Source organism: Aquarana catesbeiana, linkage group LG01 (assembly GCF_042186555.1).
Source record: "Aquarana catesbeiana isolate 2022-GZ linkage group LG01, ASM4218655v1, whole genome shotgun sequence".
Taxonomy (NCBI): domain Eukaryota; kingdom Metazoa; phylum Chordata; class Amphibia; order Anura; family Ranidae; genus Aquarana; species Aquarana catesbeiana.
The window spans coordinates 505,122,964-505,145,730 of NC_133324.1; the positions used below are offsets into that span (position 1 = coordinate 505,122,964).

The 22,767-nt window shown below is 43.7% G+C and overlaps 1 protein-coding gene across 2 annotated transcripts in view; it reads left to right on the plus strand.

Moving 5' to 3' along the window:
• The window catches only part of JAK3 (Janus kinase 3), a 207,916-nt gene that overhangs the window by 37,047 nt on the left and 148,102 nt on the right, over positions 1-22,767 (plus strand). For both annotated transcript variants that reach the window (XM_073593259.1, XM_073593268.1), the window contains exons 3-5: positions 2,263-2,386; positions 12,487-12,604; positions 17,493-17,638. In XM_073593259.1, coding sequence (XP_073449360.1) covers positions 2,263-2,386; positions 12,487-12,604; positions 17,493-17,638 — 388 coding nt within the window. The remainder of the gene's footprint in view (positions 1-2,262; positions 2,387-12,486; positions 12,605-17,492; positions 17,639-22,767) is intronic.

The window sequence follows — 22,767 nt, forward strand, 5'->3', positions numbered from 1 at the left end:
CAGTCTTTGTGCCGGACTACTATACATGCCTTCAGTCAGAGTGTTTCTTATTGAAAAATGGCCTTCCATGGGTCTTTACCATCACTTTGTGCTTTCTTGCATACATTTTTAACAATCTTTACAGCTGATTCAGCTTTGCCATTAGCCTGTGGATGACATGGTGAGGAAGTAACATGCTCAAACTCCCATTCAGTGGCAAATTTTCTGAATTGTAGGCGTGCAAACTGAGGGCCATTGTCGGAGATCACTGTATCTGGTTGGCCATGATGTACAAACTGAGCCTTGCACCTCTTAATTGTAGCTTCAGTGGATAAGTCAGGAAGAAGGTCTATTTCCCAGAAGTCTGAATAATGATAGCAGGTATTCCTTGTCTGCATAGTTGAATAAGTCCATACTGATAATCTGCCATGGACATGCCATGGACATGTAGATATCTCATGTGACATCATGGTTTCTTTTTGTTGTAAGTGGGCATATTCATTGCAGGTGGGACAATTATTGACAAAGTCTTTGATTTTGCCATGCATGTTGGGCCAGTAAAGCGTATCACAAGCTTGTCTGTAGCATTCTTCACCACAAATATGGCTGGAGTGTATGCGTAATAACATCTCTGCTCTCAGTGACTTCGGCGCAATGACTCTTGGACACCGTTTTCTATGCTGATCTCATCTCTAAAGGATCAGTATTCCCTTAAAATTCCAGGTACTGGCTCTTCTTCATCTGGCCACCCACTCAAAACAATAGACTTCAAAGTTTGTAAAGTTGCATCACTGTTAGTGTACTGTTCGAGTCGATGTAGTCGCTGATCTGTGACATTAAGATAGTCCGCTTGATTGATATCAGCAAAGAAATTTTGTTTCTGTTGCAGCAGACAAATTGTACGATGCTCATGCTCACCTCCAGGTGCCACATTATCTGACGTAGCTCTGCTCAGGGTATCGCTGATATACATTTCACATCCTGGCTTGTAGACAACATTGAGGTTGTAATGCTAAAATGTAAGCATCATGCTCTGCAAATGCTTGGGAGCACACAAAAGGGGCTTTTGAATATGGCTATCAGAAGTTTGTGATCAGTTTCAGCTGTAATTAAATCCCATCCATAAAGATAATGATGGAAACGCTGGCAAGCAAATACAATGCTTAAACATCCCTTCTCAATTTGAGCATAATTTTGCTCAGCCGAGGAAAGAGCTCTGGATGCATATGCAACTGGCTGACCTTTCTGCAAAAGGAAACAACCTAGACCATTTTTACTGGAGTCACTTTGTATCGTAACAGGCTTTGCGACATCATAGTATTTCAACACTGGGGCAGAGGTGACCAAGAGTTTTATATCCTCTACTGCCCAGTCATGCTTGGAAAGCCAGTGCCAAACTGCATCTTTGTCCAGAAGTCGCCTTAATGGCTCACCTCAGATAAATGTGGCAGGAATTTTGCTAGGTATGTAACAAAGCCAATAAATCTCTGTACCGCTTTGGCATCAGCAGGCTGTGGCATGTCCACAATGGCTTTAATCTTATCCGGGTCAGCTTTTAAGCCTTGTGAAGACAGGATATGTCCATGGAAATGGACTTCTTCTACCTTGAACTGCAATTTCCTTTACTCTAAGCCTCAGCATCAACTGCCTACAACGATCCAGAAATCTGACATCATGTTTGATGTGATATATGTAAAGAGACAGCACAAGCCATTACTGTACAGAAGCCATGTTTACTGAAAAGACCCAGCAAGAACAGGAAACACCACACGGGAATAAGTACAACATAGATGCACTATATAGTTGCATTTAAAGAAACATATCCATAACAATGTCAGTGGGCAGATTTGAAAGTTACTATTAAACTGCATAGTGGCTATGGATCTGCCCACTGCTGTACACTGTCAATCAACAGCAAGGTAGATCTGATGGCAAATTAGTCTCTCAGTTCGACATTAAGCTCCACTCACCATACTACAAAACCCTTCAGCCAGTGTGGCAGATATAGTGGCCCAGAGAGAGTGCATCCTGAAGGAGAAGTGTTCAGTATGAACACTCTGACCTCAGCATCCAGCTTCGACATATTCATGTACCCGTCTCTACCAGGTACACTAATCAGATGCAAGCACGGACAACTTTGGTGAGTAGCCTTGACGAAATTCTGAAGGGTGTCTATGAGACCCTTTACAAATTTCCCTCATTGTTGCTGAGGATTTAACATAATAAGATAAAAGTATATGATATTTTACCTTTTGACTAATTTAATCATTTGCTGCCCTGTAGGAGTCTTTCCAGTCTACCAGTCATTATTTGCTCTGGCATCTCCAGATCTGAAGACATGGTATAATCCAAACTACATATTCACTGTGGATGGTGGAGTTGCTTACACTGTGGTCTATCGTATCAGGTATTTTTGTTCCTGTTTGGCTGGATGCGCTGTTTATGGTTAAAATATAATAAAGTCTAAATGTTTTTTAGTTTTGGATAGAGTGGAGAGAAATTAGATTACCTGTCAGTTTTATTGCTGTCTGTGCCCCTGTTAAGGAGATTCAACCTCTCCAATTGTCCTGTTTACCATTATCATTGAAAGTAAAAGAAAATCTCTAATTTTAGGTTGACACCAACACAGTAATATAGGGGAAATCTTCCAATGGGGATGCTAGTTCTGGTGATCCTGGTAACACCCTGGGGTTCCTCACTTTGGAGGCATTTTCTCTCACTTCCTCACAAGTGTCAAAAAAACCCTGCTAGGGGTAATAGCCCTCCAAAATGTAAAAAAAAAAAAATGCCTTTAGTCACACTTTAAATTAAGATATGATATTACAGTACTTGCCTGTACACAGGTGCAGACTATTTTCTCCACTGTTGGTGGCGCTCAACCGCAGCGGCATTGCAGTTGGAGGGGAAGTCAAGAGAAACATGGTTCCTCTATGGCAGGGGTCTCCAAACTTTCTAAACAAAGGGCCAGTTATCTGACCTTCAGACTTTAGGGGGCCCGACTGTGGCCATCGGGAGTAGAAAATGTCCCAGCATCAGTTGGAGTAAACAATGCCCCATCTTTGGTGTCAGTGAGGGGAATTGCGACCCATCATTAGTGTCATTGGTAGGAATTGCGCTTCATCATTGGTGTCATTGGGCCCCATTGTTTGTGTCATTGGGAGGAATGGTTCCCCATCCTTTGCATCATTGGAAGGGATTGTGCCAATGCTGTATCCTGGCCTAGGCCAACAAGGCCCAGGCCTAGGGCAGCACTTTGCAGGGGGGCAGCACGGAAAGAGTCCCCAACGGGTTGTGTTACTCTGTTAGTGTAGCACCAGTCTTATGGGGTGGACTGGGCTGAGAGGCAAATTAGTCTAGCGCCCCCATAAAGCGGCCTCACTGCTTCGGGTATGCGGGCGGCTGGCATTCCACAATTGTGTGTGTGTGTGGGGGGGGTGCCGCTTCTAATTTTGAATGTCCTATTATCCTGGACCACAAACCTTCCTCACTGTGCTATATGTTTTCTGCTGTGCCATTGGCATGGTTATATCTTCTTAGTCCTCTGCATAAAATTATCAGAAATTTGTGCTTAAAGTAGAACTATAGGGAACACTTTTTTTTTCATTTTGGATAGAATAAGGGAGGGTTATAGCCCCTGTCAGTTTATTTTTTTACCATTCCTGTCCCATTGCAGAGATTTCCCTTCACTTCCTGCCCCATAAAACACTTCACTTCCATAAAACCTTCACTTCCTGCCCCACAAACACGAAGTGAGAGGAAATCTATGCAAATTAAGGGAATCCATTGCCCCCCCAGGCCCTCAGAACTAGTGTCTCCATTCGAAAATTTCAGGGCTTAAACAGCAAGGGATGTGGCCTTGACAGGAAGGGGTGGGTCATATTTAAATTAGGGGGTGCACAAGTTTAGTCAGGCCTAGTGCAACACAAAACCTAAATACACTACTGGATTGTGCACCATCATTGGTGTCATTAGGTGAAATTGTGCCCCTTCGTTGGTGTTGTCACTGAATGAAATAGTACCCGATGGGCTGGATAAAAGCAAGCAAAGGGTTGCATTTGGCCCTTGGGCCGCAGTTTGGAGATCCCTGCTCTATGGTTTCCTGGAACACTGGGTAAGCTACTCAATTGAATGCTTGCAGCTCCATGTGTCTCTGTGTCTTGGGTCAGGAAGAGCCTATCCCAGGCTTGGCACGCATTTTGCATGTGGGTAGGGAAGGGACAGTTCACCTGTCAGACAGGGAGAGAGATTGGTGTAAGGAGGAGGTTTCAGATAAGTAAGGAAAGGATAGAGATATCTCACCCTCCTTGGAGACCTCCCTATTTGGGTTATGGAATGGCCAGGCCGCATTCCGCTCCTCAAGGCAGAAGCTGTCGGCACATCTGAGACCTGCTCTGCTACACATCGCTGTTACATTCTGTAAATGTTCCTAGTTGGGCACCTTCCCGCTGGGTTTGTTGTGAATTACTCAACATGAATACAAGTTCTGTTCTCTGCAACTGGACTCTGAGTGTTTACAACCGCTGCACCATGCTGCACTTCCCCACATGCTGAGCTTTAAAAATATTTTTATAAAATATTTTATTTTATTAAAATATAATCCAAACAGTAAATAAGGGTTAGAATGTTAGATTATCATAAAAAAGGCACTAAGCTTTAAAATAATTTCAGAAATGTTTATTCAAACATAATCAAACATTCCTTTAACCATTTAAAATTAATGTGTTTATCCTTTAACAATTCATATTAGTATGTGATGTGCATCCTTCTTTGGCTCTTATGTTGTACTACTTGTTCAGTACAATCATAATAGTTTGCCAGATAAGAGCATTTTGCTCACAATCACAGCAATCAAAAGTCAGCTGAAAGATAGCTTTATATGGCTATAGGCTGTTTTTATTTTGAGACCAATATGTAGAGGAACTAATATTTTCAGTAAGTACAGTACATATTAGATATGATTGTTGAGTATAGCTAAAAGTAATTTGTGTATGTACAGTTTTACCTGCTTGTATTGTCATTTTGATTACTGTATTTATTGGCGTATAACACTCACTTTTTCACCATGAAAATCGGGTGCAAATAGCGTGTGCGTGTTATACTCCAATACTTCAATTTCAGCTGCCTCGGAGGCAACGGGGGGGGGGGGGACGAGTGCCATCAGATTACATACAGTGAGAATCTCCTGTTTACTTGGCGGCCTCTGTAATAGGAAGTCAATAGATGGCAATGGCGAGGCTGCTGCATTGATGGCAATGGTGAGGCTGCTGCATTGATGGCAATGGTGAGGCTGCATTGATGTGGACTAATAAGGCTGCATTGATGGCACTTGTGAGGCTGCAGATGGGCACTGACCCTTATTTTGCTTCAAAGTTCCTTATTTAAAATTTAATTTTTTTCCTGAAACTTCCCTCTTAAAATGAATGTGCGTGTTATATGCCTGTGCGTGTTATATGCCTGTGCGTGTTATATGCCGATAAATACGGTACTCATATACTGTTTCATAGATTCTTTCTTTAAAGGCTTTTTTTCTTTTGATGGTAATCCTGCTATACAACTGCTGCAAAAAAATAAATTACAACATAAGTCACCCATTGCATTGCATCACCCAACATTGCATTGTGTTTATTGTAACACTACAGGTCTTGTTTAATATATAGATTAGAGCTAAAATAACAAGATCAGAGAAATAACAAAATGTATGCAGCACCATTAGGGAATCAAATTCACATCTACCCGAGGGGCAGTTCACACCAGAATACTCCATGTGAGTTTCCCGAACTTTGTTCAAAACACAATCTGCAGCGGGTGTCAATATTAAGGTGTTATCAAACCCAGGACCCTGCATTCACTATATCTGGTCTCCCACAGTACACAGAACATGGAAATGCAATTATTTTAGTAAATATAAACTGCTAAATATCTTTTCTCATCAGCAGTATACAGCAGTCTTGTGACTTCTATCTGGTTAAAGCTTGTAGAAGTTTTCATTCTCCTCTGACTGTCCTGTGACGCTTTAGGACCCCTGACCCTCTGGAGAGTGCTGATTGGCCCTGTGCTGATCACATGCTACCTCCCAAGAAAAAAAAGAACTCTCTAGCAATACATACCAAACTGAGCATGTGCACAGTGACAGATTGGAGCAGTGGAAGAAGGGGGGAATCAGAGAAGACAGGATCAAACGGCCTTTTTACAAAATGTGCAGTATTAACCCCTTAGGTCCCACAGTGAGTATAACAAGCATGCTTTACTGCATATACAGTCTGATTTTTTCCTGTTGTGGGTTTAGTAAAACTTTAAGTTAATGACACCCCGGGACACTATATTTCTGCCATTAAGGCGGTCCATAAGGCAGACACTGCAGAGAGAGAAAGGTTGCAGTCAGAGGAGCGCAGGTTGGAGGTGGAATATGCGGATGCTCCAGGGGATGCCACTTTTGCATCCTTGGAGGCAGCTAAGCGTCAGTTTGCCTTGTCGGACACGAACCTCGCGCACACTACCTTGCTACATAGGGCTGAATCACTCTTTGAAAAGGGGGACAAAAATAGTAAGTTATTGGCCATGCTGGTGGCACATCAGGGGGCTCCTGTTAGTGTACCCTGTATTCGTTCTCAGATGGGGAAATGCTTACTGACCCTGATTCTATCATGCATTGCTTTGTTGAGTACTATTCAGATCTATATTCTCCTATACCGTCTTATGATAGGGGAGAATTAATAGATCTTTTGTCCAGCCTTCCTCTCACAACTTTGGAGGAGGATAATAGAGCATGGTTGGACCAGGATATTACTCTCAAGGAAATAGAAAAGGCCATTCTGTCATTTCCTTCAAATAAATCTCCAGGCCCGGATGGTTTTCTGGTGGAGTGGTACAGGCAATATTCAGACACACTGAGTGCACGAATGCAAACTTTGTACTTATCCTGTTTTAAAAATGGGGCTCTCCCTTCCTCTATGCTGGATGCTTATGTGGTGTTCCTCATATAGACCAGTAGCACTTCTTACTGCTGATTTTAAAGTTCTCACAAAGGTTGTGGCCACTAGATTATCTATAGTGCTTCCATCCCTGGTTGATGTGGATCAAACAGGCTTTATGCCGGGGGAAGTCCACAGACACCAATTTACGTTGCTTTTTTACCCATTTGCAGATCTCTCACAATACCACTGGGACTAGGGCTGTGGTTTCATTAGATATGGCCAAGGCCTTTGACTCAGTTGATTGGGGTTATATGGCCATGGTGTTGGAGCATATGGGATTTGGGCCAAAGTATTGTAAATGGGTATCCTTGTTACACAGTAAACCTAAAATGGCGTTAAAGATTGGATGTTCCATATCTCCCTTTTTTGACGTGGGTAGCGGAACCAGGCAGGGTTGCGCTCTATCCCCCTTACTATTATCCCTAATGATTGAACCATTAGCAGTGGCGCTGCGTTCCTCTCCTGCGGTCGGTGCCTTAGTAATTGGGAACATTAAAGAATGTATGCAGATGACATGCTGCTGTTCTTAAAAGATCCGAGTATGTCTCTTCGTGCGGTCCTTGGCATTTTGGATAATTTTGGAATTTTTTTACGGTCTCAAAGTTAATTGGGACAAATCCAATATTATTCCATTAGATTCTTATACTAGGGCTGCAGCACATCCTGGGTTGCCATTACAGTGGGTTAATAAGTTTACATATCTGTGGGTTTGCATATCTGTGGGTTGCGGACGATTATAGTCTGAACCTGCAGCCCTTGTTAAATCTTTTGAAGAGGAAAATTGAGATATGAAAGAATCTTCCATTTTCTGTGATGGGGCGAATAAACCTTCTAAAAATGAAGATACTTCTGGTTTTCCTATATTTTTTATGTAACCTGCCTGTTTGGATCCCACGCTCATTTTTTGTGTCAGGTCCATGGCATCTTTGGTTCTTTCATATGCCTCGTGGCATTACAGGAGCCCTGGGGACAAGGAGGCCTGGCGCTTCCTGATCTCCTTAAATACTTTTTGGCTGGCCAGGGAGTTTTTGCCTGGAGATGGCTTCTTGGGGATGATGGGGATTCTGCCAAGACCTTAGAGGCATCGGTGCTGGGCTCATATGAGAGCCTGCGTCTCCTTGTTTTTAGGGGGCCTGGGGCCCAGTTTCCTCTGACTGATACAATGCGAGCCACTGTTAAGGCTTGGGATTGTGTTCAGAGGTTGCTGACTCCTACTTTTACCGCCATATCACCAGCCTCGCCTTTGTGGGGGAACCCACATTTTCCCCATTTGCTCACTATACTGGATCCAATACTATTAGTGTCCCGAAGGATTAAAACTTTGAGTGACATCACTAGAGGGGGAGAGTTCTTACAGTTCTTAGATCTTAAACAGAAGTTTGAGCTCCCAAATCCTTATTTCTTTCACTATCTCCAGCTACGTCACGCTTCCCAGTTTGGCTCTGCTAAGCTGGATATTAGACCTTCAATTTTGGAGAATGTTCTCTTGGATGACTCCATGAAAAAAACGTTAGCTGAATTATATAAGGAGCTGTTTCCTGATTCTCCTCCTTTGGTGATCAAATGTAGGGAGCAGTGGGTGGAAGAGGTCCCGGATTTGGGTGGAGAAGAGTGGGACGATATGTGGAGCGTTCCCTTCACTCACTTAGTGTCCGCTAGAGATTGATTAATTAAATTTAAATTCCTACACAGAATATATTACAACCCAGCAAAGTTATCTAAAATTTACCCGGGTACATCGGCTGAATGTTGGCACTGCTCACTGTCCCCGGCCACTTTTAGTCACATCTTTTGGCATTGCCAGATGGTCAAGGAGTTTTGGTCTGATGTTGGGCGCTGTATAACGGAGATCACATCTATACCTGTGCCCTTGACAGTGACGACATGCTTACTTGGCTTGGTGGAGATCTTGGCACTTACTAGGGCCCAACGTACCTTACTTAGCCTGTTATTATTTTATGCACGTAAGGCACTGATCCTTTATTGGAAAAAAACTGTGACGCCCTTACTGTCATACTGGAAAGGGCTTGTAAACAGAGTGATTCTGTTCTATAGAGCAACATACTGTACATGAGCAAAGGATGTCCAAAGAAATTTGACAGAGTTTGGAAGATTTGGTTAGACAGTGATCTTTCTGTAGCCTAATGACTATACAGTAATACCTCGGATTGTGAGTAACGCGGTTAACAAGCGCTTCGCAGTACGAGCTATTATTTTTTTAAAATCCTGACTCGGTTTGCAAGTGTTGTCTCGCAAAATGAGCAGGATCCAAGCCTCTGCGGTCTGCGGTACCACATTTGACCAGAGGTGCGGGAACGCTGGTGACAGTCGGAACCACTCGGATGCACTCGGAGCAACTTGGAAACACTCGTTTCCCGAGTGTTTGCGAGCCTCTCCGAGTGCATCCGAGCAGCTCTGAGTGGTTTCCGAGTGTTTCCGAGTGTGTCCGGTGCCCCCCCACCTCTGGCCACATGCGATACTGCATACAATAGAATTCACTGTGCAACAAATTATCTGAGTTTCCATTGATTTCTATGGGGAAACTCGCTTTGATATACAAGTGCTTTGGATTACAAACATTCTTCTGGAACAAATTATGCTCGTAATCCAAGGTACCACTGTATAGACTTCACTAAGGTGGAAGGGGAGGTCTGCCTGGGCCTAAATATTGGAGTGTAGGGCTCTGTTGTTCCTGCATTCGCACTGGGATTTTCTGGGGACTGACTGCTGTTACAATGGCTGTATGTAGAGATGATTGCTGGACTCATTACTATTTGGCACTGTACAGTTGCTATATTAATGTCTTTAATATGATGTTGCTATATGTACCCCTATTGTTCTGGGGACCTTGAATCCGGCAGATTTGCCCACAGGGTGGTGAACCTGGATTAGGAAGGGGGGGGGGGGAATGTTAATGTTATGTTATAATTCCCACCCTGCGTGGCAAGGTGTGTTTTTTTATTTTATTTCTCTTTTTTGTATTATGTAAAACTAATAAAAAGAAATTTGCAAAAAAAAAAAAAAATGCAGGACACAAACACTGTGTGCTTGTACACACTGGATTGCACAGTACAGAGGTTGTAGTGAGTTTCTAAAAGTAGTGTATGTGCTAATTTTGGTGCGTTGTGATCTCAGTCTATTCAAAATGAATAGGCTGAAATTTCACAGCACAAAAGTTCATGTGAATGGCAGAGGAACAAACAGAGTGTTCCTGTGCGATTCCTGGTGCGAACCAGCCCTAAGTAAGTAAAATTATTTCAAAGATATAATAATTATTAAATATTAAGGGCTCTTCATGCCTATATATTCAATTGGGATGCAACACCACAAACATGTTAATGTGCATGTTTTGAGAAGTAGACTGCATAATGATAAGGCAGCCCATTCAGTTGAAAGGAGCTGACAATGTGCAGCAACTGAAGCAAAACTGGACCTGCATTGTTTTTTTTTTTTTTTAATGGAGGTCACCATTATGCACAGCGTGTACATTGTGGTGCATGGCAGTGTTGGTTCATTAGCCCCTAGTGTATTTCTGCATTAGGGGTGCCATAAATAAATAAGTAGTACTAAGTAGTACTACCCCCACAGGAGCTGCTTGAAATATGCCTGGGGTTTTTTTTCCCAGTAATTGATCTTTGTACTCACAAAATGTCCTTGGAAAGTTGGCTGCCTCGTTCTAACCTCCATGCAACACCTTTTCTCCTGTGATACCAGACTAGATCTTCAGACGACAGCCCCTCAGTTAGCTCTCTGTAACTTCAACAAATCAGGCCCTCAGTTCGCCCACCTGAAGCCTAGCACCTCGCAAGCTCATGGCAGAATAGTCTAAAGGGGCAAAAAGCCCCCCTTAGGTTGTGTTCCTCTCCTACAGGAAAAGACCTGGAAGATCTGTGTCTCATAGTATTTATACAGTTCCCAGCAGGCTTCATGGCCACCCTTCCTGGGATTGGCCAAGGCTGTATAAATATTCATGCTGCCATTTGCATTGCTCCACACCTATGATCTAGAACAGGGGTAGTCAACCTTAAAGGGGTGGAGATCTACCTGAACAACACGGGAGAAGTCAAAGATCACTGGGCACAGTGTCACCTCATCACACCTGATTTAAACCCCTAATTGCCCTACTACCGTGTTTCAATCGCATGCATTGCACCGCAATCATGGGGTTAAATCAGGTGGTGTGATGCACGCTCTGAAAGTGCGCCAAAACTCTTGCATTCAAGAGTTTTGGTGCGCTTTCAGAAAGTGCACCAAACCTGCAGGATACAGTATAATAGATGTCTATGGCTAAGCGCAGCAAACCCATAGGAAAGCTGCAGGTACACTGCACTGCACCCGGGGTACAGGTAAACCGCAGCGCATCTGTGTGAAAGCAGCCCTATACTATTATGCCCAGTATATTGCTTCACACTGACCTAAAGATCTCTTTCCTGCTGCTGGCACCACTCTGGAGATAGCTAGCCGGGATAAGAGGTGGGGTGCAGTTGGTATCGCTCCGCATGGGACAGAAGCCAGCACTACAGAGGAGTCATTGACTTATGTGGCTTTTGCTTGCGGTGTGTCAGTCTGACACACCGCAACTCCGATCTAGGTAAAGAGTCTCTGACAGAGACTCTTTACCATGTGATCAGCCGTGTCCAATCATGGCTGATCACGATGTAAACAGGAAGAGCCGTCGATCGGCTTTTCCTCACTCGCGTCTGGAGAGGAGAGCCGATTGGCTGCTCTTTTTAAGGGGGGGGGGCTGCGCTGATTGATTATCAGCGCAGCCCCCCCGAGGATGCCCACACTGGACCACCAGGGATGCCACCAGGACCACCAGGGATGCCCACCACTAGTCACCACCAGGTATGCCACACATGGCCGCCAGGGATGCCAATCAGTGCCCACAATGGGCATCACTGATTGGCAGGCATTATTGTTTGGCACTGATTGGCATCCATCAGCACCATCCATTAATGTACATCAGTGCCCATCCATGCCCATTCGTGCCACCTATCAGTGCCTATCCGTGCCGCCTATCAGTGCTTATCAGTGCCACCTATGTGTACCCATCAGTGCTGCATATCAGTGCCACCTATCAGTGCTGCATATTAGTGCCCATCATCAGTGCCACATCATCAGTGCCACCTCATTGGTACCACCTCATCGGTGCCCATCAGTGCCGCCTTATTAGTGCCCATCAGTGCAGCCCCATCAGTGCCCATTAGTGAAGGAGAAAACTTACTTATTTACAAAGTTTTGTAACAGAAACAAAAAAAATTTTTTTTCAAAATTTTCGGTCTTTTTTATTTGTTTAGCAGAAATAAAAAATCCCAGAGGTGATCAAATACCACCAAAAGAAAGCTCTATTTGTGGGAACAAAATGAAAAAAATTTAGTTTGGGTACAGTGTTGGATGACCACACAATTGTCATTTAAAGTGCGACAGCGCTGAAAGCTGAAAATTGGTCTGGGCAGGAAGGTGTACAATTGCCCTGTATTGAAGTGTTTAATGTGTTTAATCAAACTGATTCATATTTATCAATTTAAAGGTTCTTCTTTCCCGAGTGGATTGGTACAGGTGGAGCAAAAACCTCCCGCTGCAGCATCATGAATCTGTCTCCTGACCCTATTCTCAGCTATCAAGTAATAGACTATCTTTTCGCACAAGTAAGTTTATTGTAGTGCTGCATGTTGCATCCTCTGTATAAGATAACTGTAATGCCCCGTACACACAGTCGGATTTTCCGACGGAAAATGTGTGATAGGACCTTGTTGAGTCTACACACCTTTTCCATCGGATTTTCCGACACACAAAGTTTGAGAGCAGGCTATAAAATTTTCCGACAACAAAATCCGTTGTCGGAATTTCCGATCGCGTGTACACAAATCCGACGCACAAAGTGCCATGCATGCTCAGAATAAATAAAGAGATGAAAGCTATTGGTTACTACCCCGTTTATAGTCCCGACGTACGTGTTTTACGTCACCGCGTTCAGAACGATCGGATTTTCCGACAACTTTGTGTGACCGTGTGTATGCAAGACAAGTTTGAGCCAACATCCATCAGAAAAAATTCATGGATTTTGTTGTCGGAATGTCCGATCAATGTCCGACCGTGTGTACAGGGCATTCGTTGTAAACTCATTTTACGTGTTTATTCATTTTAAAAATAAAAACATTTTTCCATCTTCATATAATTCCCTTCCCTGTTCAATACAATGTAATAGTTGTGGGCTTTAGATTTTTGTGGTGAGTAAAAAAACAAAGGACATCAAGAAGTCCATTCTCATTAGATGGATCATGCTAAAATATACATCCCTTTCCATATTTTGAGCTCACACAGTCATTTCATAAAGTTCAATTGGCCGCTGCACTGTGCTGAAAAAAAAAACAGTCAATGCACTACTTTTCAGTGCACTGTGCCCGCACATCACTGCAACACAGTGGTGTGAATCAGGCACACAGGAGACAGGGCATTTTGCCTTTTCCCTTCGCATCTGGTGTGAATGGAGCCCAAAGCCCCCTGTTAATCAATCTCTAACTGACTTCCAATATGTGACAGGGTAGAAGCCAATATTGCTCTTGTGTTTCCTGGTACTCTAATCTGACAATCTGGTACTAAACCCAAAAAAATAAAAATGCAATATATTGCGGCTTACCGATTCTTAGATGTGGTGGCTGCATTAGTTATTTCTTTTTAGGCTTTTTCCTTTATTTTCACCTGGTGATCCAGGCCTGTAAGTCTGAACTCTCAATGTACCTGTTATTTATCAACAGATTAAGCTGTGCAGTAAAAGTAGCAGTTAGAGGGTTGAGACAAACCATTTACCACTGACGGATGTTTACAGTGGTCAGCTTTTTTGTAATTTATGTACTCAAAACCTTTATCCCAAAAGGAATAAAACAGTTGCTGTAACTGCTTATAAAGTGTTCATCTTTAATTTGTTAGTCAAGTCCATCTAAATCTGCTATTGCAAGGCTACACACTTCTTTCAAAATGAAAAAAAAAATAGGAATGATTCAACAGGATAAGCAGAAAAACTTTAGTAAGCAGTCTTATTGAAGAACTCTATTGTCAAATTCCTCCCTTACAGTATACAGGTAAATTTTAGGCTTGCTTCACCGAGGCATTTAAGGGCATACAACAGATTCCAACAGCAAGAATGAGCAGATGACAGGTGTATGTAAATAGCGATGGCCTTTACAAATCAATGACAGACTGAGAGGAGCCATTGCTGTCCTCATATATCCGCACATGAAGCTTTTACCTGGGTTAGAGACAGATGTCTAAGCCTGGATGCATCTTTCTCTGCCCAGCGCTGATCGCCTGTCTCTAACCGCAGGTAACAGCTCCATGTGCATTTACCCACGAACAATCAAGGCAAATCACTTGTAATTCTGTCTGATTCTTGCTGCTGGAATCCACAGACCAGCAGTGGCGGCTGGTGGGATACCTTTTTGGGGGGGCGGCAAACATGCAACCCCCCCGCCGCCAAGCACTGACCACCGGCGGCACCCGCCAGACAACCTGGGGCACTGACCAAAGTGGCACCCACTGGACCACCGGCGGCACTGACCACCAGCCTGACCACCCACAGGTGGTCCGGCGGCACTTACCCGCTTGTGTGGCAGGGCTCTCCTCCTCTCCTGCATTGGTGGGGCTGTCCTCCTCCTCTCCTGCAGTGGTGGGGCTGTCCTCCACCTCTCCTCCAGTGGGGGCTACGGTGTCCGCTCCTCAGGCTTTCTCCCCTGTGTGTCTCCTTTTCTGCCAAAGTGCTAGGCGTCCAATAGGGTCGCCTGGTGCTTAGGCCAAACGGGAAACAGGTCTCACAGACCTGCCTCCTGATTGGCGGGGAGGAACTGTAGTGTGATTATAGCGAAAATTAATTCGCTATCGTCACACAACAGGGTGGGCTCGGGACGCAGTGCTCTGCGCCCTGAGTCCACCCTATTTTGAAGCCTATTAGAGCATCTGGCTCTAATCACATGCTTCAAAATACACACTCCCCGCCATAGTAATTCATGTGTCTGGCATCCTGAAAGGGGCCGGCACATGGATAGGGAGGGAGTGGTGGAGGTGTTAGGGAGGCGGCCCACAATGCACGGGCTGCCACTGCAGACCAGCCCCAATCACCTACCGTACGTGAAGGCGACCTTACAGTGATACATGTTAAAAAAAAACAGACTTTTATGACATGTTATTACTCAACACCTGACAGGTAGCTGATATTTTTTTTTATTTTTTTATTTAATTTTTTATATTTTTTTATTTATTTTTTTTTAAATGCTTCAAGGGTCAGAGCATGACCTGGAGAGATAGGCATGAGTATAACATCTACTTGATGTTAAAGTGGTTGTAAAGTCTAAATATTTTTTACCTTAAAGCATTCCTTGCATTAAGATAAAAAATGTTTAGGTGTCAGCATCGCCCCCTCAGCCCCCCCTTTACTTACCTGAGCACTCATTTGATCCAGTGCCGCGCACGTCTGCAGATCTTTTCTCCCCTCGCTTCCAGGTCTCGCTGGCTTTGTTGGGGCACTGGGAGCAATTGGCTCCTAGTGCTTTCAATCAAAACCAGTGACAAGGAAGTGGGGGGCGGGAAGGAGTCCTGCTGTCTGTGTCAATGAACGCAGCAGAGGGACTCATGTGCAAGCACGCACGAGTGCCCCCATGGAGGAGGGGCCAGGAGTGCCGGTGAGGAACCCGAAAAGAGGGGGTTACCGGATGCTCTGTGCGATTCCATTCCATTTTTGTTATAAAAGAAAAAAAATGTACCTTTACAATCCCTTTAAAGTACTGTATGTGTAAACCCTCACTTTGTAAAACAGCTTATTCGGTTTAAAATAGAAATGAAAGGCAAAACATTTGTGTATAGATAAAAAAAAACATTATAAACACCCTTTTATCTCCTTTTTTTTTACAAGGGATCACATTCCCTCTGTTCTCTGCAGCAAAAGGAGCTCAGAGAGCTGGGGCAGAAGAAACAGCAGCACACTAATCTTACATGTGGGGGGGGGGGGGGGGGGCATGTCTAAGCACCAATATAATTATTGGATTACAAACTGCTGTGCTCTCATTCCTAGTGTGATCAGTTTTAATACGAGATCAGGGAGACTGGCAGGAACACCATGGATTTCACACAAAGGAAGCAATACAAAGAGCACAGGATACTTTTTAACACAAGTACATGGTAGAACAGGCACTTATCTGGAATATGAAATGTTGGGTTTACATATTCTTTAATGTTTGCTTTTTGGGGGTTCAAAGGCTGGCATTCTGTGTTTGTCACAGGTGTTCCAATCCCTATGTGCATGCAGCAAAAAGCCCACTAGCAGGTCAGCTCTATTCCTGTAAAAAAAATAGGGAGCACTGATACTACCTGTACTGTAACACTGCAGTCACATTACCTGCCCAGCAACCTGCCTACCTACGACAATGCGCTACTTGTCATATGTAAAGAACTGGGTGAGAGAATCTCTAAGAGTGTATTTTAAAAAGGTTTGAAAGAGATTTTAAAGTGGTTGTTAGGCTGCATTCACATTTGTATGACTCCAAAGTAGCTGGACTTTAGAGTGCAACTTTGACGCAACTTTGGATGGGTATGACTTGGATGCGACTTTGGCTTTGACCAAAGATAATGGACAACTGTTGCATGTAAAACATTCAGGTACGACTTTCATACAACTTTTGAGGGTTAACATTGAAGTCTATGGCCCTCAAGTTGCATTAAAGATGCAACAAAGTAGTGCATGAACTACTTTGAAGTTGCTGCAATTGTAAGTCGCACATATATACGAATGGTTATCATTGTAAAACATGGGGTGCGACTTGTCATCCGAATTTGATGTCCAAAGTCGGATGACAAACCGTACAAGTGTGAATAGACACTAAATAGGTAGAAGGTTGTTCACCTTAATGCAAGGTATGCATTGAGGTAAAAAAACCTTCTGTGTGCTGCTTTCACCCCCAGCCCCCCCCCCCCCCCCCCACACACACTTACCTGAGTACATTCTTGATCCAGCACTGTGCAGTGGCTCTCTCTCCTCAATCTCTCTCCTCACAGGGCAGAACTTCCGCTGCTGTCAATCAAATCCTTTGATGAGAAATGGGGGGGTGCCGAGCCGCTATCTGTATATCAACAGATGCAGGCAGAACAGCTCGGGAGCGAGCCTGCAGATGTCCCACCTAAGGAAGCACTTCCTATGGTGGCACACGAGAAGAGGAGGAGCCAGGAGTGCCGCTCTGTGCAAAACCACTGAACCACTGCACAGAACTGGTGAGTATAATGAGTTTATTATTTCAAAAGAAAAAAGTTTGACTTTACAATTGCTTTCAATCAAGGAAAATGATTGAAATATTGTCTTATACATGAAGGTTAATATATATGGTGCTAAATGGGTTTATACACACAAAAACAATACAAGGAATGTCAAGCCAGGTAAGAGAGAAGCGTGAGGTAAACAGTCAGATTATTAGACTGTCACGTATTGTAATCTGTGGAATATGTGAGTATCATAACAACCTTTTGTTAAATTATCTGATCATGTAATTTCAGGGTCGCAATGACTTTATAAGTGGTCGCATGCAAGTGCCAGAAGATTTAGATGTTCAGGAACAGTGTCTAGCTTTAGCCGTTCTAGATATGATGAGACTGGCGCAGGAAAATAACAAAACCTCAAAGCAGATTCTCAGTAGCGTTAGGTAAGTAAAGTAAAACTTAAGAATTCTATGGTCACATTATGCACTTTCATTAACCATAACATCAGCATTGTAATAACGACACAAGCAATTTTTGACAATTCATTTCCGACAGGCCGGGCTGGTTGTAACACAGCAGGAGACTGCTGTGTCACGGAGCTCACTGTGAAAAGTTTGGGCGTGCTGTGATAAAAGTCCCACCCTCCTCCTAGACCAGCTCGTGTGATAGAGGCAGTGTTCTGTTTGTCACACGAGCTGGTCTAGGTAGGAGGAAGGCGGGACTTTTATCACAGCACGCCCAAACTTTTCACAGTGAGCTCCGTGACACAGCAGCAGGAGACGCCCGATGTGCACACACACTGACTAGTGAGACATTGGCTGTGAGGGGGGCTTGCACTGATGGTGAGGCGGGGAATGATTGGGCTGCGTTGGCAAGCATTGATGGGCACTGATCAGACTGCATTGATGGGCAGTGCAGTCTGTATGTCTCTGTGTGGGCAAAGTTATTGCCGGTATATTGTTTTTGTAGCGCTTAGTGTATATATATATATATATATATATATATATATATATATATATATATATATATATATATATATATATATATATATATATATATATATATATATATCTAGATATATATATCTAGATATATCTAGATATATATATCTAGATATATATTGGTATTTCACTAATAGCAATTTGGAAACCCTAGGAAACAATGATGTCAAGAAAAAGAAAAATAGACTCGGAGTGTAGGATATTCAAAGAACAGTGGACTTATGATTACTTTTTCATGCAGTACAAGGAAAGAGCTGTGTGTCTCATATGCCAGAATATAGTGTCTGTGTTCAAAGAATACAATATGCGTCGACACTGTCAATTTGCATAGGAATTTGTTCAAAGTTTTTTGTTTTTTAAACTATAGTCCGGCCCTCTAACGGTCTGAGGGACAGTGAACTGGCCCTCTGTTTAAAAAGTGTGAGGACCCCTGACTTAATAGTAATAGTAATAGGAGTAGGCTAGAAATGAAATACAATGTGGAAATGAATATACAACTTAAATTTTTTATTTGCTGACAATACAAAGCTAAGTAGGGCAATAACGTCATAACAGGATATTGAAACCTTACAAGAAGACCTTGATTAAAAAAGGGGTGAGCAACTACATGGCAAATCGGGTTCAATGCAGTGGCAGCTGGTGCTCAACATTTTTGGGGGTGCACAAACAAACTGAAAAATTCTGAAAAAAAAAACATCAATTGCAGCCTCACTGTACCATCAATCGCAGCCACTGTGCCATCAAACGCAGCCACTGTGCCCATCAATTGCCGCCACTGTACCATCAAACGCAGCCACTGTGCCCATCTATTGCCGCCACTGTGCCATCAAACGCAGCCACTGTACCATCAAACGCAGCCACTGTACCATCAAACGCAGCCACTCTGCCATCAAACGCAGCCACTCTGCCATCAAACGCAGCCACTCTGCCATCAAACGCAGCCACTGTGCCCATCAATTGCCGCCCCTGTACCTTTAAACACAGCCACTGTGCCATCAAACACAGCCACTGTGCCCATCAATTGCCACCACTGTGCCATCAAACGCAGCCACTGTGTCCATCAAACGCAGCCACTGTGTCCATCAAACGCAGCCACTGTGTCCATCAAACGCAGCCACTGTGTCCATCAAACGCAGCCACTGTGCCATCAAACGCCACAACTGTGCCATCAAACGCAGCCACTGTGCCCATCAAACGCAGCCACTGTACCATCAAACGCAGCTACTGTGCCATCAAACGCAGCCACTGTGCCCATCAAATGCAGCCGCTGTGCCCATCAAACGCTGCCACTGTGCCCATCAAACGCTGCCACTGTGCCCATCAAATGTTGCCACTGTGCCATCAAATGCTGTCACTGTGCCCCATCAAATGCTCCCACTATGCCCCATTAAATGCTCCCACTGTGCCCCATTAAATGCTCCCACTGCTCCCACAACGCAGCCACTGTGCCATATCAAATGCTGCCAGTGTGCCCCCAGCCCATTGTCTGGACTTACCCTGTCTTGGTGGGACAGCTGCTCGATGTCTTCTCCCGTCCTCTGCTATGTTTGGACACCTGATAGGCTTCCAATCACAGTGCCTGTTGTTTCAGCCAATCAGGTGACGGGTAACAGATCTGAGCACCTGATTGGCGGAGAGGCGGTTTAGTGTTAGAAAAGCAAATTAATATTCGCTTTCCTAACACAGCTGAGTGACCTTTTTTGACGCCTATTAGAGCCTATGGCCTGAAAGGGGCTGGGCACCTGAATAGGGGCAATGCATGAATCTATCTATTGGTGTCAGAGGGGGTGGCAGGAGAGAGGGGGCGGACACACCGCCACTGCTAAAAACACAGACACTGTTTTTTGGTCTGTTTGTTAGTTGATTGCACCCAACGAATGATTAGAAATGATTAGAAATAGGCATGAGCCAAACACCCTCCTGTGCAGTTCGCAGAAGAACAAAAAAAATTTGGGCAGAACACACGAAAACCGTTAAAGTCCATGGGACACAAACATGAATAGTCAAAAGTGCTAATTTTAAAGGCTTATATGTAAGTTATTGTCATAAAAAGTGTTTGGGGACCTGGGTCCTGCCCCAGGGGACAAGTATCAATGCAAATTTTTTTTTTTTTTAAACGGACGTTTTTTCAGGAGCAGTGATTTTTTTTAATGCTTAAAATGAAACAATAAAAATGAAATATTCATTTAAATATCGTGCCTGGGGGGGTGTCTATAGTATGCCTGTAAAGTGGCGCATTTTTCCCAGAACAATACCACAGCAAAATTACATTTCTAAAGGAAAAATTGAAAAAACTGACAAAACGGCTGTAATGAATTGTCGGCTCTCGGCAATATAGATAAAACTCATTGAAAAAAGAGCATAGGAACCCCCCCCCCCCCCAGTTCATTACCAGGCCCTTTGGGTCTGGAATGAATATTAAGGGGAACCCCGAACCAAAATTTAAAAATACATTGCCTGGGGGTCACCCTAAAATCCATACCAGGCTCTTCAGGTCTGTTATGTAAATTAGGGGAATTAAAAAAAAATGGCATATTGGTCCCCCCCAAAATCCATACCAGACCCTTCAGGGGTCTTAGTATGTACTTCCTAGTTTAATACACCGATATTAGTGTTTTTTGTTGCAGCTGCAATTTAGGTGTTTTTACAGCTCATTAGCGCGGTTCCTTTTTCTTTATATTTTTGCTCAGTTTTTAGAACTTGAGCAGCAGTCCACATATTAAAATATAAATAACAGTCCCCCCTAGAATCCTGGGTGACCCTACCACATAAAAGTGCTTGCGACTAGGGCGGGAGAGAGGGAGCTCCTATCTTCTTTCTCTGGCCACGGGAAAAGAGGGAAAACCCCTCTCCTGCTATCCCTTTATAACCTATCCCAGATATTCCAGAACATTCCCAGTGCTCCGATTGGTTCCTCCTAAATCCCCTGTTTTTCTTCCTTAAAGGGGCAGCAGCCCTAAATACCCAGTAACCCCACAACTACTAATACTGTTTTAAACTAACCTGGGATGGGGAGGCCACAATCTCAGGAAAGTGGGCCCATGTTGTGCCCCGTTTTTCATGAGATTGTAGGCCACACCCACCCAACCAAATACCTTCCCCAGATACAATCAATTAAATGAAACACAAAACATCAGTTTGGCAAAAAATTGTCCGCTGCACTTTTATTGGTTTAAACAATGTATCTTCCATAACTCTTTTATTATTATCACATAACGTCATAAATTCAAAACAGTTTTCTTTCTGCTCAGTTTTTAGAACTCGAGCAGCAGTCCACATATTTAAATATAAATAACAGTCCCCACACGCCAGGCTTGAACATCAAGACCGGCCGACCACCACGGCCATCTCAATACTGTACTGCAGGCCCAGATTAAAAATTTCGAGACCCACATCCGAGAGGTGAATTCCATTAGGCCTATATAACCCTGGAATACCACCCAGCAATCCTCGGCATGAATTTTTCAAGCGCCCTATTAACTCTCTTACTCATCTTTTTCATAACCCTCCTCTGAGCAGAGGAAAGCCAAGAAAGATGAGGGACTACTTCAGAAAAGACTATTGTTGTACCCGGGGAAGTAATACTAAAACGATGGAGGTCCTGCTTGATCATGAACAGCAAGTCTAAAGTTTTAATGTTCCCTAAATCATTACCCCCTAAATGAACAACCAAAATAGAAGGCGGGGGCCATATTTGACATAACCTGGATAAGCGAAAATAAATTTGATACCACATAAGGCCTCTTATGCCCTTCCAATATAACTGAAAAGATTCCGGCTGCAGAGACAAATTCATTACGAACGAGTGTCCCAGAATCCACACTGTGTGCTGTATACCTAAAAAATTTAAACAAACAAATTAGGTCGAACATATAACCGAAAACATCTTGACTTCCACCTCCCCATCACCTTAATGTCTGATTCCGGTAATCCTATCTGGGCTGCCTCCGAAGCTGCGCCTATCCTAAATGAGTGGGAGGAGAACTTAAAGTTGCTAAATCCCATATGCTCCAAACATTTTCGTAACACTGCATCAAACTGATGCTTGGTAAGAGGCATTAAATTAGAACGATTAAGGAAATGCCCCACCCCAGGAGGCCTAGTCCCCATGAATTGCCGAACTGAAGCTATGGGGCACATGAATACGTTATCGTGCGCCTGAAGGTTGGCCCACCTGCCTTTGCCACATTGATCTGTTTTGGAAAGCTGTAGCCAAATATGCACTTCAGAGTGGTCAACCACCACTTGATCATACCAAATTCCAGAACTACAGCAGCTGAGTAACTTGACCAGGTCTTGGGGGCTAACGAACCCTTAATTGCTTCCAACACCACAGTCATATCACTTCCCACAGATCCTCTGGGCCTTCTTCGTCCGCCTCCAGAAGCAAAAGCTGAAAACGGTCCATCTGAAACTGGGGCAATGAATCGGCTATATTATTAAAAATCCCAGGAGTATACTTAGCTTTAAGCCAAATAATAAATTTTAGACATCGAAAAACAACCTGCCTTAGCACTTTGATCACCAACCAGGAACTCGACGAGAGGCAACTTACTGCATACAACACTCCT